This window comes from Perca flavescens, chromosome 11 (genome assembly GCF_004354835.1).
Source record: "Perca flavescens isolate YP-PL-M2 chromosome 11, PFLA_1.0, whole genome shotgun sequence".
In the NCBI taxonomy this organism is placed as follows: domain Eukaryota; kingdom Metazoa; phylum Chordata; class Actinopteri; order Perciformes; family Percidae; genus Perca; species Perca flavescens.
Window position 1 is genome coordinate 438,172 of NC_041341.1, and position 23,215 is coordinate 461,386.

Genomic DNA, 23,215 nt, shown 5'->3' on the forward strand with positions numbered 1-23,215 from the left:
CAACTTGTGTATTGTAAATATTAGTTTAAGCACTCATAATGTACAAATACACATTTAAAGACTAATGTGAGACCTATTAGCAGCAACACTATCTTTAAATAGACCGGCTGTGTTATGAGCTCTATTGTGGGACATTTCAAGCGCTCTTGGGGGCCCTCTGGTAGCCACGGGGCCCTAAGCAGCCACTTGGTTCGCTTATGGGTCGGGCCGGCTCTGCCTAAACCCACCCTCCGTATAGATGCTTCCCATTCTGTGCTGAGCACCACGAATAAAACAAGATGAATGTGTCCGTGTACACGAATCAATAGATAAAAAATGACGTGACCATTTCACGAACTGCCTAGGACCGCGTTGAAATGTCTCATGTTCATTTCATGACCCACGGTCTTCATATGAAATTACTCTTCAATCACTTTGTTTTTGCATCGTTTTAAAAGGGTTCTTTTTTTTATCCCTTTGTGGTTTTGTGTCTTCTTTCTTCTATATAATGTTAATATCTTATGTTGAGCAAAACCTGATTATTCTTTAAAGAAGCAGAAGTCGAGGCAGAGACGATTCCCACAACAATTCCTGCCATTTCATCTCCTGAAACACAAGTCGACACAAAAGGAAAGCGAGCAGAGATAGGTACAACAGCACGTATTCCCGTCAGCTCCTACTTCTACTTCTTATTATCTCTGTGTTTGTCTTGTTTAACTCCAAATGTCTGTGTCTGTGTTTTTTTTTTTCCTAATCTCTTGGCACCGCTGCATGGTGCTTTCTCTTAAAATCTTCCACCCTCAAGGGGCAACTGTCAGCCTTTTAAAGGCCGAGAAAAGAGCAGAAGTTCAGATGGATTTCGTACCGGTAGAAACTTCCTCTGCAGAGACGTTCGTCGTGGAAAGAGAAAAGTTTGAAGCAAAAATGTGTCACAATGATGAAGAAGAAAGTGTTAAATCTTTGTGGCAAGAAGATATTTTAGGTGCAATGGAAGAACTTGATGAAGTGTCTGAAATAAGTGGTGATATATCTGTTACTGATGGTTTTAAGACAACGGGCTTTAAAACAAGAGTCATGCCAAAAACTAAAGAAAAGCTCATCTTGACAGGAAGTGAATCAAAGAGGAAAAAGGTTGTGGCAGTTCAGGATGAACCTACCAAACAAAAAGAGCTTTCTGTCCAAAAAACAGATTCTCCAACAGCGAGCGTAGGAATAAAAGACACAAAACGAGTTAGTAAAGTACATAAAGAAGCTTCTCAATCTGAGAGTCCAGAAAGTTCATGCGAAGCTGTTTCTGATCTTGAACAGGCGGTAGAAACACAAATGGTGTCTTTTGAAGCAGACGTTGGAAAGAGAGGTTTTATCACACAGGGACTCAAAGATAAATTAACAGTTGGAAAACCCAAAGTTGGCAGTTTTACAGACAAATCTGAGCCTTTTAAACCTATAGGAAAGGAATTGCCCAAACCTAGCGTAGTTCAATCTGAGGAAGCAGAGGAAAAGTTGTATGCAACGCCAGAGTCTGTCACACGGAAATCACTGTTCGAGAAACCAATCAGACTAGAACAAGAAAGTGAATTGGCTGAAACAAAAGATAAAACTTTAAATATTTCACTTAAGGCTGAACAAAAGATTGAAGAAAGTCAGTCTGCAGTGTCAAAAGGTACCCAAAAGAAAGAAATACAAAAGGGAAAAGTTGAAATTTTGAAAAAGAAAACATTTGACAAGAAACCAGATGTCCAGGAACTGACTAAAGCTGTCACAGATAAAGACTTACTGAAGGAAGACGCAACTGAAATCGTCACCGTCACTAAAACCGATGGTAGAGAAGGTGTAGGACTGACTGACAAATTACAGAAACCTGAGGAGGTATATAAAAAGAAAATACGAGCATCCAGACAAAAAGATCAACCAGCAGGAGATGTAGCGTTTGATTTGAAGGCGAAGGAAGTCACAGAAAAAGATCGAGACATGAAACAGGAAGAACAGGAAAGAAAGGAAGAAAAGGACTTAATTTTAACGGTAGAAAAGTCAACCAGAGAGCTTCAGCCTGAATCAATTTTGTCCAAAGTAGTTACACTTAAAGACAAACTGGTCAAAGTCTGTCCAATGGAAGGAACAACGGAGATGAAACCCGACCGAGAGGTGCCAGTTTATCATCCTGCGATAGAAGTCAAACATCCAGTATCAATGCCAGAGGATAACCTTCAAAAACCTGAAACCTTATCAAAGAGCAGGACTCTAAAGAGAGAAGTCGCTAAGAAAGTGAGACGGCAGACAGCGGTGGAAGATGAGGACCAATTCTCTGCATCAGATCTCCACTTTAGTGCAAAAGAAAAGACAAAACCAAGACAAGAATCTGTTAAATCTGAGCCACATCAAACAAAGCTAGAGCATTATGCCCTTCAACAAGATACGGTTAAAGTAGAAGACCAATTCCAACCAAAAGACCAGCCAGAGAGGGTTACTACTGAACACATTGTTCCTCCTCCAACTAAACAGATAAAACCAAGACAGGAACAGACTGAAAGTAAAGCATCAACTACCCCTGTTGTTGAGAAAATGTTCATGAAATCATTGACAGAACAAGTTGCCACTGAAGGAAAGAAACATGAAAGGACACAAGAACCAAAGTTAGCCAAAACTGAAGAGTCTACAACACAGGGACAGATTAGAAGAAATGTCTTAGTTGCATCTTTAATGGAGCAGACTAAAGAACGGGAAGTAATAGATGCTCCAGAAAATCAGACAGAAGTCAAAGAAACGGACTTTGCACCAGCTAATAAGGAAATTGATGTGCCAGAGGAATCTACATCCCTGAAGGAGAGAAGGCACAAGTTAGCCAAAACTAAAGAGGCTGCAGATAAACAATTCCCTTCAAAGTCTGTCCCAGTTAAGGAGAAACCTCAAACAGTGACTCCCATTAAAAATGGTGCACCGGAGAAACATGCAAAAACAAAAAAAATCGTCCCAAAGCGTGCTGAAGTTGATAATACAACCGAGTCAGTATCTCCACAAGAACGGCAGCAGCAGCCTCAAGAGATTATAGTTGAACAAGACCAGCTAAAGGTCAGCACAGTAAAAGATACAACTTTTAAAGTTACTCCTCTTAAAGAGACAAAAACAACACAGGAACAGATTAAAAGAAATGTCTTAGTTGCACCTTTAATGGAGCAGACTAAAGAACTGGAAGTAATAGATGCTCCAGAAAATGTTGTAGAGATTAGAGAGACTGACTTTCCAGCAGTTGATGAGGACATTCATGTGGCAGACGGTATTCCTCCAAAGGAATCAATGTCCCTGAAGGAGAGAAGACACAAGTTAGCCAAAACTAAAGAGGCTGCAGATAAACATATCCCTTCAAAGTCTGTCCCAGTTAAGGAGAAACCTCAAACAGTGACTCCCATTAAAGATGGTGCACCTGAGAAACATGCAAAAACTAAAACAATCCTCCCAAAGCGTGCTGAGTTTGATGAGAAAATTGATACAACCGAGTCAGTATCTCCACAAGAACGGCAGCAGCAGCCTCAAGAGATTATAGTTGAACAAGACCAGCTAAAGGTTAGCACAGTAAAAGATACAACTTTCAAAGTTACTCCTATTAAAGAAACAAAAGGAACACAGGAACAGATTAAAAGAAATGTCTTAGTTGCACCTTTAATGGAGCAGACTAAAGAATTGGAAGTAATAGATGCTCCAGAAAATGTTGTAGAGATTAGAGAGACTGACTTTCAAACAGCTGATGAGGACATTCATGTGGCAGACGGTATTCCTCCAAAGGAATCAATGTCCCTGAAGGAGAGAAGACACAAGTTAGCCAAAACTAAAGAGGCTGCAGTTAAAGACGTTCATTTAAAACCGATCACGAGTACAGATCAACCATCTAGAACTGACAAAGGAAAAGAAGCAAAAGTTCCACGTAAATCTGAAGATGTCAGAGTTGAAGTTCAGTCAGATGTCAGAGAGAAATGCGTTCCCACTGAAGAGGAGAAAACAAAGCCAAAGAAAGTTTTAAGAGAGCCTTTTATTGAGGAGAAAGAAAAGCCAGATGCCGTTCCTCAAAAACAGAGACAGCTGAAGCCAATGAAAGGTAAAGCTGACGATGTCCAGAAAGAGAAAATTGATAAAACAGAGAGCGAGCAAGTATCTCCACAAGAACCACGACAGAAACTTACTGAACCTCAAGAGATTATAGTTGAACGTGATCAGCTAAAGGTCAGCACAGTAAAAGATAAAACTTTTAAAGTTACTCCTCTTAAAGAGACAAAAACAACACAGGAACAGATTGAAATAAAGGTTTCAGTTACACCAATGATGGAAGAAACTTCTAAAGAATGGGAAGTAATAGATGCTCCAGAAAAACAGACAGAAGTCAAAGAAACTGACTTTGCACCAGCTAATAAGGAAATTGATGTGCCAGAGGAATCTATATCCCTAAAGGAGAGAAGGCACAAGTTAGCCAAAACTAAAGAGGCTGCTGATAAACATATCCCTTCAAAGTCTGTCCCAGTTAAGCATCAAACTCAAACAGTGACTCCCATTAAAGATGATGCACCAGAGAAACATGCAAAAACTAAAACAATCCTCCCAAAGCGTGCTGAGTTTGATGAGAAAATTGATACAACCGAGTCAGTATCTCCACAAGAACGGCAGCAGCAGCCTCAAGAGATTATAGTTGAACGTGATCAGCTAAAGGTCAGCACAGTAAAAGATACAACTTTCAAAGTTACTCCTCTTAAAGAAACAAAAGGAAGACAGGAACAGATTAAAAGAAATGTCTTAGTTGCACCTTTAATGGAGCAGACTAAAGAACTGGAAGTAATAGATGCTTCAGAAAATGTTATAGAGATCAGAGAGACTGACTTTCCAGCAGTTGATGAGGACATTCATGTGGCAGACGGTATTCCTCCAAAGGAATCCATATCTCTAAAGGAGAGAAGACACAAGTTAGCCGAAACTAAAGAGGCTGCAGATGAACAAATCCCATCAAAATATATCACTGTTGAGGATAAAATTGTAAAAGTGACTCCAACTGAAGTTGGGACACCAAAAACTACGGCCAAACAAATTATAGGAAAAGTTTCAGATGAAGAAGTACCAAAGACAGAGTTTTTGGTGCAGCAAGATACTCAAATGTTTACTAGAACGCAAAAAACAGGGAAGTCTGAACATGGCTTCTCGAAGGAAGAAACACCAAAGATAAAGAGATTTCAAAAGTTACCAAAGACTGGAGATCAAATAGATGAAGAATTTCAGGCTGTTGTTGGCCCAATTAAAGATAAAAAAGGCCACATGCCTCTGACAGAAGACAAGAAAACACGACAGGAACAGGAGCAATTTTTGAGGGAAGATGATGCAAAGGAAACTGGGCCTGAAGAAACAGTCAAAGGTGATGTATCAGAACCTCTTTCTCATAAGAAAGCTGAAGCTCAGAAATATATAAAGTCAGCTAAATCTAAAAAGATTACAGTTGATGATGTCCAGGCAAGGACAGTTGCAGCTACAGATGAATACGGAAATGTAACCCCTTTTGAAAAAACAAAAATCAAACAGGAGGAGTCTGAAATAATATATTCAGTGGTACCCGTGATGAAGGAAACGGCTGAGAAACATCTAACAATACAAGATAAAGATGCAGATATTCCACAGCAAATGATCTCACGTGATGATGTGGTCAAAGACCTTTCTTTGAGAGAAGAAAGAGAGATTGCTGTTGAAGGAATCAGGTCCAAGTTAGTCCCAGTTAAAATTAAAACAGACGAAGTGGCTCCCGTCGAAAAGAAGACCCTAAAAAGACAGGAACAAATTGGCAGGTCGGCCTCGGAGGCAACTGAGCCAAAAGTAACCAATGCAAAGTCTGATTCTCCAGAAAAATATGCTGGAAGTGAAAGAACTTTCAAGGACAGAGAGACAGGAAAGGGGGATATCAGTCAATTTGAAACCATTCATCCAGAGAAAGAAATATCACTGACCATGAGAGAAGAGAAAACAGCAAAGATTGTTGAAGGAATTCAGTCAAAAGGAGAAACAAAGAGAGACAAAACAGACAAATGTGCTCCTCTTGAAGAGGAGAAAACAAGGCAGGAAAAAACTGAAACAAAGGCAGAAGTTATTATACCGGAGATGGAAGTAAGAGATGACATTTCCCAAAAACCTCACAAGATGACAGGTGAAGCCAAGGCGACATATGAGTCGGCACACATTTCACAAAAGAAAGAAGAAACCAAAACAGAAGGGCAGAAGTTTACAATTGAAGATGTCCAGACAAAGAAAGCCCTAAAAGAGAAAAGCCTCTCAAAAAGAGGCAAAAGTACAAAACCTTCCTTTGAAGAAGTGCAGTCCAAGACAGTCGTAGTAAAAAATGAATATGGTAGCGTTACTCCATTTGAAGTCACAGAAACAAAACAGGAACTAGTTGAAATAAAGTTTTCATTGGCACCTGTGATGGAGGTTGCATCTGAAAGATCTCTGATAGTGACAGAAGGAAATGTAAAATCAGACACTCTCCAAAGGTACATCGTACCTGACGAGCTAGTAAGAGATATTACATCAGGAAAAGAGAACATTTATAAGTCAGATGACGCTTCTCTAAAGACAAAGGAGTCTTTAAGGGACACGGACAACATTACAGTTGAACAAGTTATGTCAAAAGTAAACCTAGTTCAAGATCAAACAGAGAAGGTTTCTCCCTTTATAGACAAATTACCTGAAAGACAGGAACAAATAGAAAGAAAGGCCTCAGTTGCATCCAAACCAGAAGTAACATATCAACAGTCTTTGGTGGAGCAAGCAGCTCCAGAAAAACCTACAGCAATTGATAAAACCACCAAAGTTCTTCAAGCTGGAGGGATAAAAACCAGACAAAAGCAAACTGAAATAAAGACTCTTGTGACAGACACAGGGATAAAAGACACTCAGACAAAGAAATCCCTAAAACAGGAAGGACAGAAGTTGGACAAAGTTACAAGAATTCCCCTTGAAGAAGTGCAGTCCAAGACCGTTACAGTTAGAGATGATTACGGTAGCGTTACTCCATTTGAACTAACGGAAACAAAACAGGAACAAGTTGAAAGAACCATTTCAGTTGCACCTGTGATGGAGGTTGCATCTGAAAGATCTCTGATAGTGACAGAAGGAGATGTTAAATCAGAAATCCTCCAAAGACTAATTATACCTGACAAGCTTGTAAAAGACATTGCATCAAGGAAAGAGGATGTTTATGAATCCGGAAAGGTTTCTCTTTCAAGACATTCACAAAGTCCAGAGTCCCACAAGGAGAGGGTGGAAGTTTTAGCTGAAAGACAAGAGATTACAGATAAAGATACACAGTTAAAAGAAGTCACAAGTCAATTTAAAACAGACAAAATGGCATTTGTTGACGATGCAATGACAAAACAGAAACAAACTCAACAAAAGGCAGAAGCTTCAGCTGTTTCTCACCAAAAGACTCAAGAGACATTGGTAGGAGAAGATGCTAAAACAGTAGTTGTTAGAGACCATTCACCCAGAGATGAAGAAGTTAAATATGATCGTACAAAGAAACCAGATCCCCTAAAAGACCAAGGACAGGTTACAGTTGAAGGAATTCAGTCTAAAACCGAAGCAGTTAAGAACCACTTTCTTAGCGTTTCTTCTAATGTAGAACCAAAGCTGGAACAAATAGAAAGAAAAGCTTCAAGGACACCTGTAATGGATGTTGCATATGAAAAACCATTGATTGTGAGAGAACAAGATATTATATTAGACACTCCAAAAAAGTATATTTCCCCTGACGATCTAGTACGGGACATTACATCAGGAAAAACTGAGGCATACAAATTGGAGGCGTCCAAGTCAGAAGATGTTTCTTTAAAGAAAGACAAATCCACAATCGATAACAGAGAGAAGTTAGATCAAACAGAAGGGAAAGTAAGCAAGTCGAAGATTGAAATACTTGGTGACAAAACTACCAAAGTGACTCCAGTTGAAACAACCAGAGAAAAGTTGACCGCTAAAGTATTACAGCAAGGCCAAGGTACTTCAGACAAATACTCAAGAATTGGAGAAGCTGTAGGAGAGACTATGCGTGAAAGTGATAAATCCGATGTTACAATAAAAGAAATTCAGTCAAAGATAGTCACAGTTAAAGATAAAATAGCAACAGTCAGTCCTACTGAAGGAACAAAAATAAAGCTAGAACACATTGAAAGAAAAGTTGCATCAACGCCTGCAACTCAGGTGACATCTAAAGAATCACTTAGAACATTTGACGGACCAGAAGAACAGACTAAAAGAGAAATTCTTAAAGGCACAATCACAACAAAAGAGGACATTAGTATGTCTACTAGTATGTCAGCTGAACAAGACTTTAAGGATGAAGAAGGAAGGCCAAAAACAGTCACTGTTGGGGACCAAGCTGCCAAAGTTTCTTCTGTCGAGGGAATGAAAATAAGACAGGAACAAGTTGAAGGGCTAACAGAGGCAACACCAAAAGAGCAAGATGCGCTGGAAAGGCAACTGAAATTGGCTAAACCCAAGAAAATTGAGACAGAAACAATGATAGGAAATGACAAAATCATAAAAGAGTTTCATGATAAAGTAAAACCAGAGATAAAAGCCATTGGACAAGAACAAATACAACAAGGTCAGTTAGTTATACCCGAGAAAAAATCTGAGGGAATGTATCAAGAGACAGTTGATGAAGCAAAGATTTCTGAAAAATACAAACCTGCTACGACAGAATCAAAAGCTGATATTGATGTGATGCCTTTGCATGAGCTCAGAGTCAGACAGCCCTCAGTAACAGGTAAAATCAAACCAAAGATGGTTCAGGAAAAGACTACGGACTCTCCAGAGTATGGAGAAGGTGCCACCAGGAAATTGGAATCACAAGTCGAGCAGTCTTGTCTGAAAGCAGACGTCCAATACATCCCTCCTCAGGAAGTTGAAACCATAACCAGAAAGGATAAAGAAGCCCATGAGCTTCAGTCCATCGTTGAAACCAGAGCTTTGTCTTTGCAACCAGAAGGGAAAGAACATGTCGCCCTTCAAGAATCTTCCAGAGGTATAGAAGGAAAAATGTTATGTGTCACCGAGCACGTGTTTTTGATCTGAGCACCAAACATCGCTGTGCACCACCTCGTTATCACCCTCTTAAGGATTTATTTGCTTCATACCTCTTTGTCGTGATCATTGCAGGAGGATATCATGTCATATCACCCATTTTGTTTGGGCACAAACTGTCCTCTTGCTTATTGTGACGAACCATCCTGCTGTCGACTGAGACAGCCTCTCTTGGTTTCTTCTCTAAACCACCGCAGTTTTTCTCATCATTTGTTTTCTAATTCTGTTTGTTGTGTCCGTTATGTCACACTGTACCTTTGTGCATTGAGAGAAAGTGTTTTCCACAGATGAGGTTAGATCTGTGGAAATTCAACTTTGAATGTTTCCATGGTGGATCTTCTTTGTTCTCTTTGTTGTGTTTTTGTGTTGTCTTTGCATGGTTCAGTGCTCACCCCATCAGTCTTAGTGAGGTTCTGATTGTCGTATAATTTCATTTCCAAGTTCCTGTGAAGGACAAGGAGTCTCCACCACAAGTCAAAGAAGCACTGGTAAAACCAGCTGCTCCTCAAGAAGGTAACAACTTCTCTTTTAAATGTGTTCTTGTGTTTGTCTGTATGTTCCTGTGTGAGGGTTTTCAGAAGGCATTCGTAAAAGAATGTCACTTTTCATGAATTTTTGAAACTTTATTCTGAAGTATATGGAAAGAAAACAAGATAGAACAGCATGAACTTTGCTTCTTTTTGGTGACAAGCTCTAAGATCTAGATTGTCGTGTTTGTGGAGAGCTTGCTGCTCAATGCCCTGTATACCTTGTATTTGAAGAGAGCAAACTGCAGCCTGCTGTAAAAGTTCAAGAAGCTGCTAAAAGGCCTGAAGTCACTGACCAAACCAAGAAGTTGGAGAAAAAAATCACTCCACAAGAAGAAACAAAGCCAGGTATCCAGACAAAAAAAAAATCATACCAGAAGCTTGTTCATTTTTAGAAAAACAATGTGTTTTGGAGAAACTTTACAATACTTCAATTACCTCTTTTTTCATACTTGAAGTGACCAAGCCAAAGCCTGCCGTTAAGGCTGAAGAACCAACCAAGAAGGTTGTGGAAGAAGAAAAACCAATCGTGGTAGAAACCATAGCTCCTGAGACAGGTAAAGGTTTTTGAAGAACTTGAGATTGAAACATCCTCTTTGTTGGAAGTTTTTTAGTTCTTTCCATCTTTTTCTCATCTTATTTCATCACTGAAAATGTTAACTCTACACCCCCCCCCCACTTGAGTGTTTCCACTGTTGTTGTTGATTGGTTTGTCAGTCTGTTTTATCCTGGTCCATATGACCGTTAGCAGCAGTACAATCCTTCGCCGTGGTGTTCATGTCTTGTCATGTTGTGTGTCCTGTTTGTTTTTTCTTGAATCATCCAACAAAAGCATGCACGTCCTTGGACACAACTTAACTTCCATTTACCTCTTTGTCTTTATGTATGACACAATTTCTTGTCATCCAACTAAATCATGTGATATTGCACTACTTTGCAATTCAGTCACAACTTTATCACGTGTCATCCACATTCTGTATTAGAGAATTTACTATTTCTGAATGTGCTTGATGACTAATTCTCACAGGTGTTCTCACTGTTCATGACTGATTAAGTGGCCTAATTAACAACTTTCTGAACTATACTTCTGTATTAGATGAAACCAAGGGTCCTGTACAAGCACCGGGAGGAGTCAAGAAAGGTAGGAGCACCGATTACTCCTCACTTTACATACAGTACAGCACACAGCAACTTTCAGCGGCTATAAAGGTTCACCTCCTGATTCTGTTACAGCTCCCCAAAATTTAAGAGCTACACTAGGTTCATGCTTGCGTTTCAAAAAGAAGCAGGGCCAATAATTAGCTCTGACTGAGTTATTACAATTTAAAATAAATTATTTAAAATGTATATTATCACTGCATAACCCACCCTGGAACAGCTTGTTCTCGTTTTGTCTAGGTTTTACAACAGAGCTGGGTTGCGCTCGCACATTTTATACTAGGAGCTAACTGCTACGCCGTGAGAATAAAAGGTAAAATGGGTTTGTGGCCTTCCGCTGCTCTCCCCCCGGCATGCTGCTTCGTCAGCAAGCCCTCTGCTTTCGACCTGCCCGATCCTTTCCTTTGTCACTCGGTCGACAGTATACATTGAAAACACAGACATAACGTAACATAAACTTGATAGGAAGAAACGTCAATTAGCTCAGGAAATGCTGATCTTCTCATAGAGCCTTTTTCCATCGACACATGTCCCCAGACTAAACCCCACCCCACTGTTTGATTTTCGCTTTGAGCCCTGTGACAGATATGGCACACCTACCCCAGTCAGGCAGCCAATGAACTATCCAGAATTGGATTATGGCGTGAAAATATACTAAATATTTTTCTGTTGTAACCTGTGGAAGTTGTCTTTTCTTGTCTGTGTGTTTGTACAAATTGTGGTGTCAAGTTAAGTGTCATAAGTAATGTCAAACCTTTGTTACCTCAGAAATACTTCTGCACAAAAAAGGTAAAATTCAGACCGAAGAGGAAGGGACGTTTGAGATTCCCACTTTAAGGAAGACAACCAGAATCGTAAAGGAAGTGGAAGAGGAGCAGGAGATTATCAAACTGAAGAAGATTCCTTCGGTTCCTCCTAAAGACGCTGAAGAAGAGGAGAAACCTCAGAAGGTCACCAAGACTACGATCTTCAATGTTGAGGAGTTGGTGCATAGGGAAGATGCTATCGAGATGTCCGTCGCCAACAGGAGACCTGCGGAGGAAAGGAAACCCCGAGAGAAAGCAGATGTGGTGAAAAAGCCAGAAACTGTGAAGCCTAAAGAAGAGGAAAAGAAAGAAGCTCCTAAAGATGCATGGGCCCGCCAGAAACCCATTCCCAAAGATGAGAAACCAGAAGATAAGATTTCTCTGAAGAAAGCTCCCAAAGCACCAAAGGAAGGGGAACCCGCCCCGCCTAGTGCAGCCTTGAAGAAAGTGAAACAACTGCCCTCAGATGAAGTTGAACCAGAGGCAGTCAAACTAAAACCATTTGAAAAGCCTGTTAAACCAGCTGAGGAACCAGAGAAAGACAAGAAGGATAGGCCAGACCGGGACACTGTGCCTTTCCAGAAGCTAGACAGGATCCCCAAAGAGGTGGAAACCAAAGAACCTCCAAAGATACCTGAGAAACCTCCTCCTGAGGTAAAGGAGCCAGCAGCAAAGATGCCAAAGCCTGTAGATAAAAAGAAAACTCCCGCGAAAGAGCCTGAGGAGGTCAAAGTGCCCACCAAGGTGAAGAAAATCCCAACACAGGAACAAGAGATAGAGAGTGTCAAGCTTAAGCCCTTCTCCAGACCTTCCAAAGAGGCTGCAGAGCCGGAGAAGAAACCAGCAGAGGAGAAAGAGAAGAAGCCAATCGATGACCTGCAACGGCGTCGCACAAGTCCAGATGAAAAACCAAAAGAACGAGAGCCAGAGGCTAGACCGAAGAAACCAGAGGTCCCAGAAGCTCCAGAGAAGAAGCCGGAGAAGCCAACAGCGGTAGAGCCAATTCCTGCAGAGAAGACAGTGTCTCCTTCTGTTAAGAAACCTGAAAAGGTTCCTGAGGAGCCCAAAGCTTTGCAGGTGAAGAAGGGAGTCACACCTAAAGTGAAAGAGGAGAAAGAAGTGGCTCTAAAGCCTTTGGAGCAACTCAAGAAGGTTGAGTTGAAAAAGACTCCATCTCCTAAAGTTGCAGAGACAGTCCCTGTTGAGAAGACGCCAAGTGTTGACAAACTCAAAAGGATTACTAAACCAGTCTCACCAAAAGACTCTATTGAAGCTGTGACTCTCAAAAAGGCTCCAAAGAAGCTGTCACCTGAGGAGAAGGTTGCAGAACCGGTAACGCCTGGTAAAGGGAAACTTCCCCTGGCTAAGGAAGTCTCTCCTGGAGCTGTGCAGATGAAGAAGGTCGCCACCCAGCCGGAGGAGGAGATATTCGAAGAGGAGGAAGACGTTGAGCAGGAGGAAGAAGAGGCCTGGGGCTGGGAGCTGGTTCCGCGGGAGAGTTACGGCTCCGAAGACTGGGAGGGCGAAGGAGAGGAAGGTGCCCTGGAAGTTCCAGGGGGGCCCAGGAGAGGTGAGAAGGCGGCGGCCCCCAACTCGTTGGGTGATGGCCGAGAAAAAAACCCTTCCTTCATGCCCTAAATAATCTCTACCCATTACCACCATCATGCCTCCATCTAAATCGGCTTTACCTCATCATGACGCGATTTTTGCCATCTCTCTTCCTGTGTTTATGTTAATTATCATTCTGTTTGTCAAACTGTCTCTTTATATTATTTCATTCATTCTGTCATGTCTGTTATGTCATTTGTGTGTCTTCCATTTCAATATCAAGTAATTCCCGTCAGTCCAACGTGTGTTCTTCATCTTTACATTTCTCTTCGTTATTCCATCTCATCATGGTTCAAATGCCACATCGCTGTAAAGCAATTTTACATTATTCATCATTGTTTTGTCTGCCTTTGTTTCAATTTCATTTATTTACCATCACTATCATATCCCCTATCCATTCGAGTGGACATTACATACCTCCCAGCACTGGCATGTTTATGAATACATTGACATGTGATTACAGTGTGTGCAGCAAATTCATTTGATGTTTTTCTGAACAGAGGGACAACCATCAGAAGAAGCAGGAAGAGGTAGAGGCAGAGGGCTGAAACGTAAGTGTGTTGCCATGAATTCTCAGTGAGAAAACCCTGTTAAGTTCTACATCCTGTATCGCTATGCCACTGAATCCTTCTTGAAATTCAAACGGCAATTTGTCATTTAATTTGTCTTTCAGCCAAGCAGACCCCGTCCCCTGGAGAAGGCCGGGGCCGCGGCCTGAAGCCCGGTGGAAGAGGCCCCACACCACCAGAGGAACCTTTCGGAGGATTCAAACTCAAAGCCGTACCTCTGAAGTTCATTAAGAAGATTCAGGACATTGTGTTGCAGGAAGCCGAGTCTATCGGCTCCTCTGCAGTGTTTGAGTGTGAGGTCTCGCCTTCCACCGCCATCACAACATGGATGAAAGGCGACAGTAACCTACGCGAGAGCCCCAAGCACAAGTTCACTTCTGACGGCAAAGATCGCAAGTTGAACATTATTGATGTCCAGTTGTCCGACACTGGTGAATACACCTGTATCGCCAAGAATGCCGGCAAGGAAATATCATGCACAGCCAAGCTCATTGTTGAAGGTATTTATATCTTTTTTTTCTGCCTTAAAAATAACACCAAAGATACTTGGTGTCATGAAGACCAGAAGTCTCTCATGGTCCTATTTAAACGTTAAACACCAATGTCAAATTGCTCATTGCCTTTTTAATCTTCCCACAGAGCTCCCTGTGAAATGGATCAAAGAGCTAGAGCCAGAGACTTCAGCTATGAAGGGTCAGCCTCTGTATATGACCTGTGAGTTGAACAAAGAAAGAGATGTGATATGGAAGAGGAATGGTGAAGTCCTGAAGAAAAAGGCCGGCAAGGTTCAGATCAATATCATTGGTATGCAGCACGCTGTGACCATCCAGAACTCCACTGAGGAGGACACTGGTGTCTACACATGCGAAGTGTCCAATCAGGAGGATGTAAAGACTACGACAAGTGTAAAAATCATTGGTAAGCAAAAGAGGATATTGAATCAGGTTGTTGAAATTAAATGTACTTAATTATTAGAAGTAAAAGTGTCTTCCTTATATTGATAATTAGGTATTCCACAACTTCTTAAACATCAAATTCAAAGTCTGACATTAACAAAGACAAAAACAGAAACAGAATTTTGATTTTCTTGTGGGGAAGAATCCTTCACTCCAACATACAAAAATATTTCTTGCAAACGAGTAACGAAGATGCTTAGAGGAAATGTATCAGGGTAAAAGTATACATTTTATTTGGGAAATGTAGTAAAGGTTTCCAGAAATATAAACAACGAAGTATAGATTTCTACTTAAAGGTGCAGTAGGTAGGATGGTGAAAATCCAGGATTTAGCCAAAAAATTTGAACATCGAAAACTTCTCAGTCCCTCCCCCCTTTCCGCTAAAGCCCAAAACAGTTAGACACCCCATTAATATTATCCATCCAAATATCCATTAACAAAGTATTTGTACTAAAACAAACTGGCTTTCAAGCCAGGGAGCAAAGTTCCCTTCCCTTGGGAAAACAAAAGACTTTCAATCAGGAAATGCGTGTTCATTCCTCCAGAGTGTTTTAATCCAAACCCCGATCTTTTTCCTAAACTTAAATGTCGTTGCCTCATGAAGGTCACTTTTTGGAGCTTGTGGTCCCCTGTACCCGGGTCAAAGTTATCTTTTGTCGGGTAAACTCAACTACCAACTGCCGTTGATATGGCAACATCTCACGGAGCTCTGTTTGCCTATTTCATAGGATATCATACAAATTGGTGTGCAAACATTTTCCTGCTAACTCATACAAATCCGTTCATGAGAAATGCATTGATTGAACATATTCCGAGACGCAGTAACATACATTAACTGTTGTTTTTTAAGGATTGTGTACTGGGATAGATTAGGGCAGGAATGGCATTCGTGGATGTATAATGTTGTTCAGTACAATTGAAATATATTGTCATGTCATCAGCGTAGAAATAATCATTTCATTATACGCTGATGACATGACAATATATTTTAGTTGTTCTGAACATTATACATCCCGATGTCCAGTTCAAAACTAGATGCCACTAAATGTCCTCATGCCTTGCCACTGCAATCACAGATTAAGAAGAACCTTGAAATTGTCTCACTAAACTAGAGCTACAACGATTAGTGGACTAATTGATTTGTCGATCGACAAAAAAAACAATGGCCAACTATTTTGATAATCGATTAATCATTAAAGTGATTTTTTCATGCAAAAATAACAGAAAATGCTGTGGTTTTTTTCTGTTTCATATCATAATAAACTGAACATCTTTGGGTTTTTGACTTACAAAACAAGATATTTAAAGCTATCACCCTAGACATTGAGAAACTGGGATGTACATTTTTCACAATTTTTAGCTCATCTGCTGTGGTTTAGACTACATTTTAGTTAAAAAATTTGTATATTAATGGGGCATGTTGTGTCTTTAGTGGTATGATGGATGCTGATTCAGTAATGTTCATCTCCAACAGAAATAATCAAAGACTGGATTGTGAAACCACTGAGAGACCAGCATGTGAAACCGAAGGCAGCCGCTACATTTAAATGCGAGCTCTTCAAGGATACTCCCAACTGGAAGTGGCTCAAAGGAGAGACTGAGGTCACTCCTTCTGACAAGGTTGAGATCAAGAAGGACGGAAAGGAGCTGACGCTCACCATCAAGAACTGTCAGCCTGATGACGTAGCAGAATATGCCATGGAGGTGGAAGGACGTGTCTACACCGCCAAGTTAACACTAGGAGGTTTTTCTACCCTACTTACCTTCATTTTAACCTTAGTCCCTTAAAGGTCCCATATTATGCTCATTTTCAGGTTCATAATTGTGTTTTGGGTTCCTATTAAAACATGTTTAAGATAAATGTCTCCTGTCTCCTATAGGAGAAATTCGTCTGGGGCGGTAGAGAAAACAAAAATGGCGACGCATCGCACATAAACACACAATTAACAAACAGTAAACATGCATAAAACATAAGCGTACTGTACATCTATCACATATGTCATCCAGTGCGTCATAAACATTCGATAAACCTCACACAAGACCCCCCTACCTTGTGTGAGGTTTATTCTACATGCTTTAATGTTAATTAATGCAAAAAACTATTTTTTTTTACTCATACTGTCTGAATATACCTGTATTCACCCTTAGTCTGAAATGCTCAGTTTTAGCGTCTGTCTCTTTAAGCCCTCCTACTGTAAAAGCCCAGACTGCTCTGATTGGTCAGTGTTTCCGGGTCTTTCACATCTGTTCTCTCAGCATCTCTGCACTGTCTTTGTAGCTGGGGAATGACTGTAGCATTACTTTCTACCAATATATAGTATAGTTGTGGCATCACAACCGTATGGAAGTCCTGATGGCTCATTTAAAGGCACAGTTTCTCAATAAAGGCTGTGTGCATTTCTCTGTGGATTGAGCGTTTTGATACTTACATTACAGTATAAATAAAGCACCCTGACCTACTTTATAATGAAAAAAGACAAGAAAATCTCACTTTTCACAATATGGGACCTTTAAATACTTTACCTGCCATTTGTATTTGTATTTATGAGTACTAACACAACTTCTTTCTCAGAACGGGAGGCCGAGATCCTGAAGCCCCTGGCCAGCGTTGAAGTGGTTGAGAAGGAAGAAGCCAAGTTTGAGACGGAGATCTCTGAGGATGACGTTCCTGGAGAATGGAAGCTCAAAGGAGAGGTTTTGACCAGATCCCCGGTACGACTCGATCAACTTGTTTTTGTAGAATGTCACATGATTCTTAACGAGGGCTGTCAACAATGAGTTAGAATTGCATTGCGAGACCTTTCTCCATAGAATCAGAATCAGAAGATTTTTTGTCATTGTACAAAATTCTTAGCAGCAGTTCACCCAGTAAACAAATCTTAATCTAAAAAGACAAGAAATAAATAGTAAAACAATACAATCAGTTATAGAAAGAAATATACACACTAAAAGTACTAGTTATTGCACTCGTCCCTAAGACTTTTTGTATATATATTGAGACTATTTCCAGGAAATATTACAACTTTTTCGAAAATACCAACATTTTTAGGTGGAAATATTAAGACTTGCAGATGGTTCTCTCCACAAGACTAGTTACCTGCATGTACTGTCCATGTGAACTGAGTTACCCCAGGAGTACGTCCAGTCTCAAAAACCACTTCAGCATTAAAAACTTCCCTTTAAAAATCCCTTTTAAAGTACATTTAGAACAGATTAATTTGCGAGTTAATTATGGACAATCATGCAATTAATTGCGATTAAATATTTGAATCGATTGACAGCCCTAATCCTAATGCATGTATTTCTACTTTTCCATGTTCGTGTTCACTACTTTTTATATATTAACACACTGTAATGTATTCTCCAGATGTGCGACATCCAAATGGAGCGTGGGGTGCGTAGACTCACTCTGAAAAACTGCCAGCTGGATCAGGCCGGAGAAGTGTCCTACCAGGCTCTGAACGCCATAACCAGCGCAATGCTCAATGTCAAAGGTAAGAAGAACTCCTGGTATCCGGGATCGGAACTACAATGTACCGTTATTGTTGATTTTAGCTGTAAAAATAAAGGCGTAAGGTCCGCTGGCAATAAAATAAAGCTTTATGGCAAGTGAGCGTGGACCTTAGATCTTTATTTAATAGGGGTATTGAGTCACATTCATTATTTCCGCCATTCTTTGAGACTTCATGCAGCCGAGGAAGACAAGGACCCAAGGATCCCAACTATTTCAAATAGTCAAAATGGTGTCCAGTGTTTGTTCTATCTGTTTGTCTGTCTGTCCAATGGAAACCTGTCTGTTGTTCTGTCAGATTCTACATTGTGTGTGTAGTATGTTCACTGTAAGTCTTCCATATTTGTACAGTCTGTGGTTAAATGTTTTATGTTAAATCTATGCACAGTGGCCAGTTTATTAGTTACACCAGCTATGGATATGAAATCATGAACCAGATATGAAATCACTTTAGATTTAGCAAAGATGCGAACCGGAGAAGATGATGGACTGGTCCTTTACCGTTGACAAAACTTTTGGTGAATGTTTCATGAAGATCCCTTGTTACCAGCAAGACTGTGTTCCTTGATGACAGCACTTTAGCCTTCAACAAATGGAGTCCTTCAACGCCATTCTCCAAAGATGCCCTGCACAACCTGAAGATGTCTCCAATAGGTTTTCTGTAGGATACAGGAGGAACAGCTCCCAGCCTAGCAGCCAATGTTTTCCAGTGACCGCTCGCAGGATTGCAACGAAAAAAAACCCTGTGGCCCATTTTACTCACGTGCTACCATTGTAAAAGAGACGTCTGTATAAGAGTTGATAGGACACCTCCAACTGCAAACAAGGTTGCTTATGACTCTTTCTATTATGAATTTTTAATCCATGGACTTTTTTATATTTGAAAAACTTCCCTTGAACCGAGAAAAGCGATTTAAAAACCTGTGACATTGTCACTACAATGTAAAGTCTCCGGGCCTGCGGGAGAAACACTACTGCGCAGATTCACCAGACCACGCATGGCGGAAGGAAACCCAGAAGATTAGGCAACTTTTTTGGCAAGAAACTCCATTGATAAGACAGATAGATGGACTTTATTTATCCCAAACTGGCGCCCTTTTGGGATCCGCTATCCAGTTATTATGATAGATCCATGGTAGACTGTCATAACCTGATGCACCAGATGGATTGTTCACACAGAACCATTTGAGACGTTATCATTGGAAACTGTTTGCAAAAGGGCAGGCACTTTCAAAAAATAGCTGGCAAGTGATTGGATGAACCATCCGTCTATCATGTCCGCCATTGAAGTTGCCATCACACACCTAAACCACGCCCATAGCTGCCAGCAGCTCCTCACCGGACGCTAATTGGCTTAGTTAGCTGATAGTTCAGACACAAACGCATTAGGTCAGAGCCAGACAAGATGGATTTTACTGTGATATGTGATATTGCGAGAATCCAGCTGCTGTGCAAGGTAAAGAATGCAATTGGGTCTTCATTTAAATACCCTTGACATCCCTTTTGGTATGGTGTGGTTTAGACCCATGAGGAACTCCTCAGGGTGTACATGTAAACTGGCCTTGGCTGTAGACCGTTGTACTGTTTTGTTGTGTTTTGTTGTTGTGTTGTTGATGTTGTGTACCTGTGTCACCTTTTTAATCTAGAAATCGAAATGGACTTTGTTGTCCCGCTGAAGGACGTTTCTGTGCCTGAAAAGAAACAGGCTAAGTTTGAATGCACCATCACGAAGGATGTCTCTAAGGTCATGTGGCATAGAGGCGACGATGTCATCACCCCAGACCAAAAGTATGACATCATCGATGATGGAAAGAAGCACATGCTTATTATAAACTGTTGTGAGTTTGATGACGAAGACGAATATACAATTGCGGTTCTGGGAAAAACTTCAACAGCTAGACTCACAGTGGAGGGTAAGTGCTGGGTCGCCATTACTGGACACAATTAGCAGAACTGTTATTATTATTCTGACTCCAGTCATTGAGTTGGTTGCCGCCTCTTTCAAACTAACTCATATGAAAATGCTTTACTAATACAATTATAGGTATCAGGCTCAAATTTATCTCGCCGATAAAGGACCAAACTGTGAAGGAAGGCACAACGGCTCGTTTCGAGCTGGAGCTCTCTCATGAGAACATCCCCGTCACTTGGTACAAGAACGACGTTAAAATTCATCCGAGCAGAACCGTGGTCACTCATGTGGACGGAAAGAAGCATGTGCTTGAAATAAAGGAAGTGACTCTCGACGATACTTGTCAAATTAAGGCTGAGGCCAAAGGAATTCCTTCCATGGCCAACCTGACGGTCATAGGTAAACCCAGAATAATCTCCTGTCCTCTTACTGTCTTCGTTTTCCGTCTTTCTTCTTCCCCCACAGCTATTTGTACAATTTGTCCGTGTTTGTGTCTTTGTAGGTTCACAAAAGACCTTTGTCATTTTGTCCATATTTGTGTCTTTGTAGGTCCACAAAAAGACCTTTGTCATTTTGTCCATATTTGTGTCTTTGTAGGTCCACAAAAAGACCTTTGTCAGTTTGTCCATATTTGTGTCTTTGTAGGTCCACAAAAGACCTCATTTTGTATTTGTAAGACATTATTTTCTGTGTTCTGTGTCGTAAGAAATTATTTCTCTATGTTGTGCATATTGTCTGTCTTGTCCTGTGTTTGTCTTGAGGCATTTATATATGTTGAATGTGTTGTGTTTGTGCCATGGAGAGTCACCCTAAAATATCCCCTATTCCAGAGGGAGATGCGTACTTCACAGTTAAGCTGCAGGACTATACTGCAGTGGAGAAAGACAGGGTGGTTCTTGATTGCGAGCTCAGCAAAGACGTCGATGTTATGTGGTACCACGATGAGGCCGAGGTCAAGACCTCAAAGATGGTGGCCATCAAGGCCGAGGGCAAACGCAGAACCCTCGTCATCAAGAAAGTTGGGGACGAAAACAAAGGACAATATGTATGTGATTGTGGAACAGACAAGACAACAGCGACACTTCACATTGAAGGTAAAAACACAGACCCCTTCTTGACGAACATCTTTAGCTTCACCCTTCATCTAATCGCACCTCAAGCCCCATCGCTGTGTTTTGTTGCAGTTTTATGCACCTGAAACACTTTTTTCACCTCTTAATTATCTCAGTCATCACGTGTATGTGTTCTTTCTTATCTCCACCCTCCTGAAAAACACTACAAGAGTTGTCTGTGAAGGTTCTCAGTCTTCCAGGTCATAGCTGTCCAAGGAAGGTTAAATTAAAAATTCCAAAGGCAACTGGAACTTGTTTAAGTTAAAGATGGACAAGTCCAAGGCATTCTTCTTGCAAAAAGTGAAAAAAAGTCTTTATTTGGATGGCTTTTTCTTATTAAAATGGTAAGTACATAAAAAATAGAGCTGGGTAACAATCCATTTGTACCCAGCTTCATTTTTTTCTCCAATTTCATTTCAATATGAAATAGCCATCCAAATACCAGACCTGTCCTTTTGTGTTCCTTTCTAAAGAGCACCTTCATGATTTGTTTGAACTTCTGAGAAGTGCAGTCCTTTCTTCTTCTAAATGGACTTCTTTAAGACTTCTTAAAGACGTGTTGTCCACAACGACCATAACGACTGTCTTTAAACCGCCAGGATCACTAATGATTGTCAGAACTGAAGAAGTCTCTCGAATGAGAGACTAAATGTCTTCAAGAACCTTAAAGGTGCTGTAGGTAGGATTGTGAAGATCCAGGACTTAGCCAAAAAAATTGAACATCAGCAACTTCTCAGTCCCCCCCTTTCCGCTAAAGCCCAAAACGGTCTCCTAAGCCCCTCCCCCCACAATGCGTGTGCATGAGCAGTGATTGACGCGCAGTTAGACACCCCTCCCCTGGCCCTGATTGGTGCATCTGAACAGGAAGCGGTGGATTTTTGCAAATGGCACTACAGGCTGTAGGTGGTGCCAGAGGAGCATTAATTACCAGCTTCATGTAGTTCTGCTGGAACATAGGGTCAGTTTCAGCAAATATGCATAACAAAGTTATATTTATAAGTCTTACCTACTGCACCTTTAACCAAGTCCAGTTGCCTTTGAATTGAACCTTCCTTGGATACAACAAGAGTAAGAGATTTCCATGGAAGCTCTGATGTATCTAAGCCTGATTATCACCCTAATTTTAGAGCTATCAGTCCTGTCTTGTAGTGTTCTTACTTTGTAACTTGTGTGTCTTTTGTTCTGTTCTGGTTTTGTTAGTAACTTTGTGTGCTCCTAAATATACTTTTTTCATGGTTAGTTACCATCACAGAACCATCCCTCTTTAAAGAAACTAAATTTTAAAGAACTGTGGCACCTTATTAATGTAATAGGTCCATATAGAACCAAATGACTAAAGAAAAGTTCATTTATGCAGACTGACCTCATGAAGTGGCGTATGTATGACACGCTTATTCGTATGCCATTATTGGTGTATTATCAAGATGCATACTTGCTTTTTGGCATGTTTATCAATGCCGTTTGGCCTCCATTGACTTACATTACCTTGCAAATGCGTGTGAATTGATACTGTAGAGAGTAGTATGAAAGGCCGGATAGCCGCATAAGGAGATTGGTCTGGGGGGAGGATGGGTCAAACACAGGACTTTCACCCAGGAGACCGGGGATCGTGTCCCGCGTGTGACGTTGTCATGTTCCGCATTTCTTCTTTTCCTAAACGCAACCCGCGTGTGACGTTTCCTAAATGCAACCGTAGCCTCGCGATAACACGTTGCCTTGCGATAACACGGCACGGTGCGTGTATGTTTATGCTGTGACGATGCAGACTGTCGGTCTCTCTGATACAGCGTAGACATACACGCGGATAGCTCAAAATGCGTACAGATAAGAAAGAGTGGCGTGTATGTTTACGTAAAGTCATGATATCACGTTGATTTATAGTAATAATGTGTCCAAATGAATGGACTTAATTCTACAGCTCCAAAACCTTTTTGCACAAGCACAAAATAACCCTACAACTACAAAATGTTTTCCA

The 23,215-nt window shown here is 40.8% G+C and overlaps 1 protein-coding gene across 1 annotated transcript in view; it reads left to right on the forward strand.

The window, feature by feature from the left end:
* Positions 1-23,215, forward strand: part of LOC114564194 (titin-like) — a 380,077-nt gene that overhangs the window by 161,402 nt on the left and 195,460 nt on the right. The window contains 10 exon segments of the mRNA XM_028591428.1: positions 10,705-10,749; positions 11,535-13,142; positions 13,854-14,249; positions 14,389-14,667; positions 16,180-16,449; positions 17,278-17,417; positions 18,073-18,199; positions 19,863-20,140; positions 20,254-20,527; positions 20,959-21,222. Of these exon segments, the coding sequence (XP_028447229.1) occupies positions 10,705-10,749; positions 11,535-13,142; positions 13,854-14,249; positions 14,389-14,667; positions 16,180-16,449; positions 17,278-17,417; positions 18,073-18,199; positions 19,863-20,140; positions 20,254-20,527; positions 20,959-21,222 (3,681 nt within the window).